The sequence below is a fragment of the Merops nubicus genome, unplaced genomic scaffold (assembly GCF_000691845.1).
Source record: "Merops nubicus isolate BGI_N331 unplaced genomic scaffold, ASM69184v1 scaffold2083, whole genome shotgun sequence".
Classification (NCBI taxonomy): Eukaryota; Metazoa; Chordata; class Aves; order Coraciiformes; family Meropidae; genus Merops; species Merops nubicus.
The window spans coordinates 30,355-42,805 of record NW_008596733.1 but is presented as its reverse complement, the minus strand read 5'-3'; the positions used below and the strand labels follow the sequence as shown (position 1 = coordinate 42,805).

The window sequence follows — 12,451 nt, the reverse complement described above, 5'->3', positions numbered from 1 at the left end:
GTCCTGTGACTGTATCTGGACTTTATTCACGCCATTATATCATTGATATCCTAATTATTTTCCTAACCTTAATTAGTGTTCTGTGTAAGTCTGTAATTACGTCCCTGATGTCCTTCCTTTCTTTTTAACTGGTTATCTCTGTCTTTACATATGCACTTGAACAATAAAACATATGAGTGACAGTATTGGCTGGCATTATGTGGTCAATGTTACGGATTATTACACTTCAGGGGTCTAACGGTGACTTTCTCTCTTAAACACTCTTTTTTTTTTGAGACAAAATGCCTGTTTAGTTACAATTCTGCCTTTCACTTTTAGATTTAATGCAGGATAAGACAGTGTGTTCCAACTTGCAAAGCAAGAGGTTGGGTTGGAAGAGTAAAATCTCAGCTCAGTTGAAGAACTCTGCTATTCTTTGCTAGCTTAGTGTGGTGAGGTTTTTATTCCTGGGATCAATTTCTAATATTGCTGCTGCTCTGATTTTTAAGAAGCAATTTAACTTCCCTGCATTTTTCTCTAACCATCTGTAAAGTTGGGCAGACATTGCACTTACTCAGTGCAAAGTCTCTCTAGAGGAAACACGCTATGTCAGCAGAGTTCATTGCAGTTTTTATTTTCTGCCCTTGCCTGCCAGGTTCACAGTACAATCAGGCTGGTGTTGGGCTGTTTACTGCAGAAACTATAAACAAGAGACATTGCTGCAGGCTGTACCAATCATAAAGCTGTAAGTCAGAGAGGATTATGTATGCATTTTGCTGTGTTTGTCGTCCTTTGGTCTTCAGTCCTTCAGGAAATGAGATGGCAGATTTCAAACAGCCTCTGAGTTTTGACACTGATCTTTTATTCCAAAGCGGAATCACTGCCTAGGTGAAGATTGTGATTTCAGTCTTGGTTCTGAGCAGCTGAGCTTATAAACAGTGTTTCTACAGATTACAGTTTCTGTTTTACTTTTCTTCCTCAAGTAGCAAACCTTTACCTTCCAGGAAGGCAGTAGAAATGACTTCCTGACCACTCTGCTTGAGTTAGTAGCAGTTGAACTAGTTCTCTGCACTTTCTGCCTCCTCTAAAAAATAAGAATAATTGGGTTTCCTCCCACCTACTCAAAGCCTGACTCTAATTAGACTAGCTAGACAAGCAAAGTTGTTTCCTACAACTGTGTCTTGGCTTAGGCCAAATTGTGCTCTGCTGTAAGGAGACCAGATACCTTAAATTGATTGAATCAGTTTCAAAATTCGAGAAGCATTCTAACACCATGAAGGAAATGTGAAGGATGATTATTTCCCCACCAGATTTTCATCTGAAAGCAGAAAACTGTGGCCTCAGAAGGGAGGATACAGACACTCTAGCTCCATCTCTGTTTTAGAGTCATACGGCCTGGTTTGTGGGATGTGCCCATTCACCACGTGGCCCACGCAGGGTGCATTTCCTATGTGCTGCTTTAAAACAAAACAAGTGAGAATCTGTTTATTCTGCCCATTCCTTAGCTAGATTAGTCAGCAATATGAAGAAAAGTAAATAAAAATGTAGTAAAGACATCCTTCGTGCCAAAGGGCAAGATTCCTTTGGTTTCAGTCTCTGTTGCTCTGCCTCAGCATTCAAAGATTTTAGTTCCCTGACCCAGCCTCAGAGCAGATCTAGGCTTCACAAGCAGACCCTGTCTCTAACCACTATTAGTTTTGTGGGGATGTTTGCCTCTTCCAACCAACTGACAGAAAGACCTATTGATCTGCTTTTCTAGGGATATTTATTTTTTTGTTTTCAGGAAGAAAACTGAATTCCCAACCACAAAAATGGCTATCAGAAATAATGCAAATTAAGCTTTCCATGTTAAGAAATATAATGTTCAAGTGAAAAATTCTTAGCAAAGTTTGTGTTGTGTGGTTGTGAGGGTGTTTTTTTTTTTTTTATTTATTTTTGTTTGTTTGTTTGTTTTTTCCTCCCAATAAACAATTTCCTGGAAGGTTTTTCTACCCAGACTTGAGACAATACCTGTTCATGACCCCTGCTATATATACTCTTTTGCTGTCTCCCTCTGCACTGATCTTGAATTGTGAAGTTTAGATGGTTTTGATTCACATTCAGAAAAGAAAGACCCTGTCTTGCTTCTGATTAGTTGTCAGATGTCCCTTTGTTTCTAAAGATGGATATCTGGAACTTTGAAGGCACTCTGATTTATCCTGATGTCATTTACTTGAACGAATTATAATATACTCTCATAATATGTAGATAAATTAATTTTACTTAACCATGAATCAGCCTTAAAGGAATAATTAAATAAGAGAATTAGCAATACTGCATTGATCTACTTTGCCACTCAGTTAAATTACTTGCTAATTCTCATTTTAAGCTTGTGTCTTTCTATTTACATTGGGACTGTCAATAAGGGTTTACTAGACAGTGTGCCTTTATTATCAATAAAGGTGTATTAGCATCACATCTTCCACCTCTGTACACACCTCCAAGTAAGTTAAGCAACCCTTAAGTGTGGAAGATCTTGCCCCTTTAACAGGCTAAACTGTGTGTATTTATTTTTCAGATTCAGATCCTATTGCATCTTTTCCCCTCAGTCGCTGGTTTCACAAAAATGAGAAAATCTTTCAGATTGCCTTAAATCTCCTGCTAAGGGAAAGTTATCAAAGAATCCTTCTGTGCTCTTCAGGTTTAAATCTCTTTAAGTAAAGCACCTCAGATTTAGGCTCTCAGTGTGTGTTTCTTAGTTAATAAAAAAGCATTTTCATCTAGTTTTTAATTTTGCAAAAAAGGCTCAGTTAATTTGTGCATAGGTTAATGACATTGGTCTCCATTATTTGTTTAGAAGGAAGTGTTGTTATAGAGTTAGTGATTAATTTATCTTTTTTAGCAAGGGAATTTCCAAGCTGACTGTTGTTCTTCAAGAGGTTTAGAACAAAACAGTTTCAAAGGCACTTAATTAACCATGGTTTCTCAAATTTAAGTCACTCTTGACAACTGAAATTCCTATGGTTCAGTGCAAAGAAGACTACACAACCGAAAAGGAAGGTTCATTGTTCATACATTCAGTATGTGTGAAAGGCTGAGTGAGTGGCAGGAAACTATGGGGAACTACAGACACCTTTCAAGTTACAAAATGGTTTTGTTTACTAGAGTAACCAACAAGATCAACACTGCTAATTTTGTAATAATGGATGGTATTGTAACTACACAGTTATCTGTGTTTACTGTTCAGTTATTTTGCCTATAGAAGTAGAGATTTTTAGTTAGTTTTACATTAATTTCCAGGGCAGCTGCAACACTAGCAACATGATGCTGTACTGACATTTCAAAAGTATGAAACATCTCTATTATTTTTAAGTATTTTTATTAAATAGGGACATTTTCCATGGAGTTAAAGGGGAGCCTCCTCCCCCACAAATATCTCTGCTTATTTAGCTCACCAATAAATCATTTAAAGATGAACTTTCAAAGCTTCTTGATTTGAGGTATGGGGTTTTTTTAGTTCTGAAGGTCAACTACTTAGTCTTGTGAAAAATCTTACTAGTCCCAGTGGAATTATCTGCACGTTAGTATTTTTGTAAGTTGGTGCCCCTTGAAAAATTGCTAAAATATGAGCTGATCTGAGAATTCTATTCCTGGCATTAATGTTTTACTGTGTCTCACTGCTCTGTGGTTTAGGTGTGTGGTATGTAGCAGGTATTAACAGGTAGGTGATGAATGTGGGGATAGACCCCAGAGGCCAATTCCTCTGGCTGCTGTAGTAGTGTAAATATGTGACATTGACTTGAATAATCCAGCTTTCATCTGGTGGCAAACAAGTGGTTTAGTTCTTTATTTGTTGATCAGGTCTATTTTTCTGTGGTGTCCATTACTACAGTGGTTTTAGGGCTGCCAGTTCCCACAGGGAAAGCTGCAGCCATGACGTTTATCAGAGTCCTGACTTAAAAAAAGCACTTGCAAATTTGATGTAGCTGGATAACAGAGACCAGAATGTGGACTAGCCTAGGTTAATCTATTGGAGAGCTCTGCTTTACGTGATGCTTTTTCATGTTACAGTGTTTATATCACAGGAAAATGTGACTTTCATGGGAAAGAAAGATCTATCCACATGGAGTGAGCTCATCTACAGTTTAACTGCCCTTCAAGTTGTACTAAGATTTTAAAAGATAATCTAGGTAAAACTTTACTGTTACTGATGATAAGGGTCTTTTATAAACCACTCTGGAGAAGGCTACATACAAGCCCATTCTGCTAGTTCATAAATACCTTGCAAAATATGGGGGGCCACTTAATCAGTGCAAAGGAGGTATAGATGTAATCGCAAATAATTTTTGGTGTCAGAAGATACACTCAAAATATTTTTATGTATGAAAATAATTATTAGACAAAATAACTTGAAGCAGTGGAATAATTGGCATGTATTCAAATTGTGGTTAATTGAATTCTTCATCTGTGGCTTAGAGAGCCACATGGGGTACAGATTCTGCACAGAGGAAGCAATTTTCATTAACAGGATATAATTTAGAATGAGAAAACATATACACTGTGCTTGAAACACAGTTAATAATTAATATGGAATAAATACATAGACATATACTGAGTTACCGTGTTTCTACCTGTCACTCTGTAGAGTTTCAGCAACTCATTTGCATCTTAAGTAAGGATATTTATTCAGAGAGATGACACTGTAACACTACCTTCAAAAGTCGAAGACCTTTATGTCACAGCATCAAAAATGAGTCATCCTTGTTCTTAAAATGGCAAAGTGAGATCAGAATGGTGATTTGATCTCATGCCTACTTACATCTAAGAAGTCTGCTTGTTTGTGAGCTGACGCTGTGCTGTTAAAAAGCTAATAACCAGTTCTCAAATGGATCATTATTTTTGAGGTTGATCAGTTTTTCTCGACTAGAACAGAGAAAATTAAAACCCTTTAAGAAACAACATTGTTTCTATTTTGTATTCTAGTGATCTGTAACATTTATTATCTGGTGTCTCACACATCATATGCAAGCATGTTGACATATGTCTTGCAGACAAAAGCAAGTTATTTGAATGATAAAGTAAAAAAGAATATCTTGCAGGATGTATAAAAGTATATGGTATCAATGAGGGGAATGGGTGTCTGAAAGCAAACAGTTCCACATGATACAGTTTCTGTCAACAGCTTGCTGCATGACTTTAAGAGAGCTGAGTTGCACCTACTCTTGAAAACAGTCAGTGCTATTTTGAGTAAGAAATTCTGTAAATCAGCATCTCAAAATGTGCTTCTGTTGGTACAAAACCTAATCTTGGTCTTAGCTCAGGAAATATATAAATGGTTTTACAAATCCAGCTCATTTTGGGACAGTGCTTTGACATGCACACCACTTATGGCTCCAATAAAATGGAATATTCCTTAAATACTCCCTTGAATAAAAACTCAAAACTCCAAATTTGTTGTGAGGATTTCTCAACATTTCAGCAAATCTGGAAGCAGAAAAGCAGCAATAACCTGGTGCCACTGGACATATGTTATATGCTGTTTCTTAGCTTTCACTGTGGGCTCTGTCTGAGCCAGAATGTGAGTATAGTGATTGGTTCCTGAGGGTGGGCAGCTCTTGCCTGAATTCTTTGTAAGACTCCAGGGTTTGGTGTTTGGTTTGTTGTTGTTGTTGGTTTTTGGTTTGTTTGTTTTTTTTTCCCCCTACATTTTTATCTTCCCCTTTCCACCAATTTGTCCACGGAACAATTCTGCTGCATAGATCTCTATGACAGAGTTTTATTCATGAGTATAGGAGAGTGAGAAAAACATTTTCCTTTTCTTGTTGTTGGATTTCAGTTAGCAGCCCTATGTAAGATAAAGACCTCTGAGAAGTCACAAAGGTGGGAATAGGCTGTTCAACTACAAGAATGTTTTTTAATGTGTTTGCCATTTTTTCTGCCATATTAATTTTATAAACCACAGTGTTATTTAATATTACTGAGCTGTAGGGTTATATTTAATACTTCCTTCTATTTTTAATAACAGGTGGTAACAATATTGGCAAACATGTCTGTCTTGGACCAGTGTGCTTCAGAAATCATTCAAGGAAACGGTATGTATTTTAGCTGAATTATATTCTGTGTTTGCTTGTGGAGAATGTGGGTAGATGGGAAAGTGGTGGTTACAAGGTAAAGGAGAAAGACTTCACCAGTAATGCTTCATTTTGCATCCTGTGTCTGCTGGATGTTCCACATTGCTTCAGGGTGCAGAATCAGTCCTTGGGATAGTTCTAAGAAGCTGAAATAAATTGCCACTGCTTTAGGAAACTTTGTGTCTGTGACCCTGTTGCTGATGTTCTCTGTGTGTGACTTACGTGTGCAAAGTCAGGTATAGTGCAAAGTGTTTCAACAACTTTCATTCTGGTAACTGCCTTCTATAAGGTGGCAATTCTGACACATTGAAAGACATTATCTGATATTGAGCCATGTGTGACTGCATTTTGTGTCACTTTTTTTCATAGGTGTTCAGCAGTATTATATATTTTGGAACATTATGTTTTTATTAATATACTTATTAATATCACTTTTATTAATATACAGCAGTTACCATTTTTTTCCCCCACACTTCTTTAAATACCGTATTATGAGAAAATTGTTATGTTGAAGGAATCCTAGATTGGAAGTCTGAGAAGTTAGGTTATTAATTCTGTGGACAAGCATATAAGAAGACATAGCTCCCTTATTAATACATCTACCAGCAAACTGGTGGCCAAATAATACAGTAAGACAGCTTAGTTTTTTGCTTCTTTTTGTGGGAGGCACTACGTTACCATGAAGCTTCATGTATGTTGCTTTTTCTGTCCTAGGAATATCCCTTCTGCAGTTCTTTAGATAAGACTTGGATAGGAGTGGTTTGAGTTTGGATCTGTTTGAATCTAGATGTGGCTCTTGTATGGTGGGAGAAGTGGTTTCAGAAAGCATCCACACAGAAGCAGGTCTTGAAATAGAATTGGCAGTTCCTAAGCATGTGTACTCCTTAGATGTTTCTTGCATTTCAGTGGGAAATTTGAGCTCTGTGCACACAAATATTACTAGTAAGGATCAGGCAACACTCATTTGCTTTATATGCATTTGATGTCCTTGCTATGTGGATAGGTGTTGCAGTTTGAGACCAAATGACAATGTGGAGGTTGAATGGATCTGGATACTGCAGCAATTTAATCACAGATATGGTTTTTTTTCATAAATTACCTGTCCTGTGCAGAAGACAGTGCAGTGAGGGGGCAGAACGAGGCAGGATAACATGGTGGTTTCATATATGATGACCTCCTTGTTGCATGGGAGGGATGAGGCAGGCCCATGTGGTGCTTCCTGCTATGCTGTGTTCCTGGAGATTGGGAGAGCTGGTCCTGGACCTCATGGTGCAAGCACATGGAGCTTCCTTACCCAGAGTCTTTTCTAGAAACTCTTGGTAAGACCCTGACATTTCCCAGGACCCTAGATGTCTCTAATTGTAGGGCTGGGTACAAAATACCCCCCTGGTGATTTGTCTGTTTGACTTGTGCTGCAGTTTTCTGATTTACTGTCGTTAGTGTTCACAGTCCAGATACTCCTAGAAGCTTTTGCACTCCTTTATGATTAAGAGATGGGTTACACAGGTTGGCTATCTGTTTCCTTGTGCACACCAAAACATCTTCTGTTGTTTGGGATAGCCATTTGATCACCTACTTCTACTGCAGCAGAAACTTGATTGAATTTCACAAAATTATACAAACTACCAACTAGACATCACTCGTGCTAGATGCTACAGTAGGTGGAGATGCTCATGTAGATTGTCAAACACAACATGGTGAAGTTTGTGTACACATGCTGTAAGGGAAGTTCACACAGAACCATTTGCCCTCAGGTTTCTGAGGATGGTTGACACTCATCTTGTGTATAAAAGACTTTCAGTACCTGCCTAATGTTGTAATAATCAGATGCTGATCAGAGGCCAGTTTCACAAACTGAGAAGGGTCTTTGAACCCTGGAGAGTTTAGATAAATTTTCTTTTCAACTTTGGCTTTTTTGTATGTTGACTGAGTATTATCTAGCTTCATGATTCTGGTGCTAATCCTCTTAATTATTTATGCAAATGTTCTAACAGTCAAAATCCTCTGATGCTACCTGAAGTAATCTGAATGCCTAATAGCATCTGGAGCCTAATAGCACATAATTGTCCTTACATTTAGACTAATCTAGAAAGTAGATATCAGTACAGTCTCATCTGGTTTTGTGCTGCTACAATAAGAATATCAGCTCCTACAGGCAACAATAAATTAATGTAACCATTTTGAAATGGGTGACATTGTCTCTTTTGAAGGGAAGAGCAGTATTGCACAGTAAACTTCAAGAAGAAAAATTTAATCATTTCCCCCCTTAAAGGATTATCCATTCTAAAATACCTGTAAAGAGTTTGAGAAAGGAACTTTTAAAGACTTGCTTAAAAATACGTAAACAGAAAAAAAAAAACCCCAAACCTTTCCTCTAATTCAAAGCAAAACTTCATACAGAGACCTGAAATATGTGATGACAGGTTTTTAGGTTAGTGTTTACCTTCAGGTTACTTTAGAATCAAATAAAGAATTGCATTTATTTTGACTGAGATAAATTTGTGAAATTTAAAATACCAAGTTACATAAAAGTGAAGAAGTTGGAGGAGGGAAGAGTTAGTGCATTTTCTAGTTCCAGAAGTTCTGCAGCTTCCTGGTGAAGACAAACTTATGCACAGATCAGATGTTGCTGAATGCTGATGGGCAAATGACAGTTCACATTTATATGTTCTTCATGCTCCGTGTGGACTGTGATTGGTCTGTATTTACCTACTTTGCTTTTTCCCTTTACTGGTTTGGACTGTTTTGTTGGAGAGGGGATAACAATGGCTCTTATATACTTCTAGGTGTTCAGCTTTTGATGGAAATGCTCTTTGAAAAGCCATCTTCAGGAAATTCATCAGAAGTTGCTGCTTGTGAGCGAGTCCAACAGAAAGCTGCAGTTACCCTGGCACGACTCAGCCGAGATCCTGAAGTGGCAGATGCTGCTGTAAAACTCAGCTGTAAGGACATATCACTGCCTTAATGGAAGATGGAAACAAAGGGAGGAACTCTCAGCCACGGAGGAGGTCTTTTCAATTTTTGGCCTCAGTTGGTACACTTTATGGAATAGGTTCCCTATACAGTCTTGTCTAGAGGGTGACTGAGGAGACTGTGTTAAATCAGTCTCTGGCTCATTTCTCTGAGGGACCTGACCTGCACCGTCCACTCCACACACAACTGTGCCAACTGACAGTGCTGCCTCCTCCATTCGTTTGTTTAATCCCTTGTGTAGGATATGGCAGTGGACAGAAAACTTGGACCTCTGCGGGTTTAGATGTGATGCATGTAACAGGAAGGAACAGGTTATTTTGGCTGGAGTTTTTTACGGGCTTGTGGGAGGATTGATAGGGAAGAAAAGGAGGTCACAATTTCCACTCTGGAACAGCAGGAGTGGGTAAAACCAATGCATTTGTTTGTTTCTGTTTTACAACTATTAATTATTTCTGCTCTGAACTGCACAGCTCCATGGACAATCCCTTAAGTGTTTGCATATAATCTTTGCATTAGAGATCATATCTACATAAATATGAAACAGCTCAAAAAGACCCGATCTCAACATAAGGAGATTGTTTTTCTAAATTATTTCTCTTGATCCTCTTTTGTGCACCCAGGTATTCCTCGCCTAATTAAACTTTGCAGATCACCAACGGAAAGAAATAACAGTGATTCTGTTTTAGTGGCATGTTTGGTAGGTACATTTTAATCTTTCTTTCATGTTTATCCTGAAAAATGCAGAAAAAACCCAGCCCTGTAGATTTCAAAATGCATAAGTATTGCAGGAATGTTTTAGATTCATGCCTGGGTCTCCTGCTTTTCCCCTTAAGCATAATCCTCTACAGAGTCAATTATTTATCCTCTGATTGAAGATTTAAGCACATAAGAAAATTGGCTTCATCCTCACATTACTTGGGCACTGAAAAATTTCACTGGAATGCATCAGAATTTAAGGTTTCAGTAATTATTAAATTCCATTCTGCTGATGCTACGTTTGCTGAAATGAGTGTTGAATCACAGGGGCAGCACCCCTTTATTGCACACACACAAACGTACAGAAATACTCACATGAAGTGGCCAAAGAGGAGAAAGGAGATTTCTTGCTTCCACTACATTTTTTTTTCTCTGAATTGGAGCATAAGAAATGCTGTGGTCATCCTTCATACATAGTGAGGCAGCTTGTTAACCTCGTATGGCTAGAGCAGGGCTCACAGAGTGATGGCAGCAAACCAGACCGGGGTTTTTCTGTCTCACTGAAGTTGCTGCACACTCCTTGAGTTTGTGGCTATCTCTTGAGATATTACCCACCCGGCTGTCTCAGCAATTCTTCTGATATTTTAGTAACTGCCTGATGTCTCTTTCTGGTAAATAAGCGGCAAAAATATTGTCCTTGAGGCATAAGCTGTTTCAGGCTCTGATGGGTATTGTCACTAAAGTCTGAGAGCTTGTCCTGTTTGGTATTTTTAGCTTGGTTGTTTACTTTTTGTATATTTGAAGCAGGCAATTAACTTTTGTGTTAGTGCTGCATTGACAAGCAACACAGAGATAAGTTGAGCATAACTATCAGCCCTCACTGTAGAAGCCAATTTTTATTCTTGAGGAAAGCTGTCCTGCTTTCCAGCTGCATCTGTCATGTCAGGTTGCTAGCAGGTATGTAACTGTTGTATAGTTTTCCCCAGTGAGAAAAACAAGTAACTTCTTAGAAGGGGTGAGTTTATGAAGATACTAGTAACATCAGTACAACTTGTATTGTGCAGCCTCATAATCGGAGCGACTGGAAGTTTTATTCTTCCCAAATGGTTTGAAGCATATGGCTTCTTTCCACCACACCAGTATCTGACAGATTTCTGTTAGGGGCATTGCATAAAAAGTCAATAGCAGTCAGTTGGCTTATAGCTCTCACAAACAAAACAAAAGCTGGGAGGAAAGTTGAGGTAAAAAGAAGCAGTGTGAGATGCACAGCAGAGCAGAGAGAGGTTTACAGTGGATATTCTGACTCTCACCTCTGTGTTCCTCAACACCATGCTGACCCTGCTGCTCAGGTCTAAGAGTAATGTGCCCCAAAAGAATTGTCATTCAATAGCTGCATTTGAGGGGAGGTTCATCTGACAGATGAAGAGAGTAACAAGAGATTAGCCAGCACCATTCCGTGCTGAGTTTTGGGTATTATTTAGAGATAGAAATAATGGATTCCTGCAAGGAAGACTTTGTCAAACTTTAACAGAATTATCATTGTGTTTTGTTTTTCTAGGCAGCCTTACGGAGACTGGCAGTTATGAGTCCTGATGCACTTGAAGATTCAGATTTTCAGCAGCTAGTAAAGCCCAGACTTGTGGATTCCTTTCTGCTATGCACAAATATGGAAGAGAGTTTTGTATAAATGTGAGCCAAAAACTTTTTAAAAGTCAAGATAATAGATGCACAACACACAATTGATGTAGTTTTAGTCCTATTGTTATTTATGACTTATTTATTTTAAAACCATGAGCCTGTGGTTTGTAGGAGCAAAGAAACAAAATGGGCAAACTTGTTTCAGTGGTTTGCAAAGGTAATTTTAAATTTTATTTTCCTGCCAAGACAAATTAACAGACCTTATCACTGCGATCTAACAAAATGTTGTCTTGTTTAATGGAGTTGAATCAAGGTAACAAAGCCAAGAATTTGGTGCTCTGATGTTAAATGCTTCTAATATTGTTTTATTGCTAATATTTTTCCACAGTTAGAACATTTTTAAGGTTTTTTAAAGAAATGCTTTAGTCTCGTACATTTGTCACATTAGAAGAAAAATAATCCTTAAAGCTGCAAGTATATATTTTTAAATGAAAAGGATGTTACAGTCTGGCTTCAGATCTTAACTATTGCTATTTTTTAAATAGAGTTATGAAAATATGTAACTGTGGCTGAGAAAAATTTTAACAAAATTTTCAAGTACTGGCTTGGAAAGATTCTAGAGGACATTCTCACTCTGTATAAAGGTGTCCTCCGTTAGAGGAAACAAACTTCCAGACAACTCTAAGTCTTTTATTTATATTTACTGAAATTTCCTAAATAGAAAGAATTCTGGAAAATTCTTGATGAAATCAAACACATGTCATCAGTGTGAAAGTATCCACATAAAATCATTGATAATTTTCCATCCTTTCCAAGCCTTACAAGAGCTGGAAGTGAACATGTCCAGATAAGCTTTTAACATTCAGCCTATTACTTTTGTGAAAAGTTGCGCATGCATACACTAAATAATCAGAACAGATAAATGAATTCTAACTTGATTTTCTACTTCCTCTGTTTTTCTGTATTTCTAAAACTGTGAAATAGAACTTGCAGGAGCTCTTGGAGTTGGCAAAAGGATATTTTTACCAATGGATATAGCAACATAGAGTTGATTT

The 12,451-nt window shown here is 37.8% G+C and overlaps 1 protein-coding gene across 1 annotated transcript in view; it reads left to right on the top strand.

The window, feature by feature from the left end:
• Positions 1–11,584, top strand: part of INSC (inscuteable homolog (Drosophila)) — an 89,333-nt gene extending 77,749 nt beyond the window's left edge. The window contains exons 9-12 of the mRNA XM_008936448.1: positions 5,984–6,050; positions 8,876–9,031; positions 9,683–9,759; positions 11,317–11,584. Coding sequence (XP_008934696.1) covers positions 5,984–6,050; positions 8,876–9,031; positions 9,683–9,759; positions 11,317–11,445 — 429 coding nt within the window. The 3' untranslated portion in view covers positions 11,446–11,584. The remainder of the gene's footprint in view (positions 1–5,983; positions 6,051–8,875; positions 9,032–9,682; positions 9,760–11,316) is intronic.
• Positions 11,585–12,451: the final 867 nt, after the last annotated feature.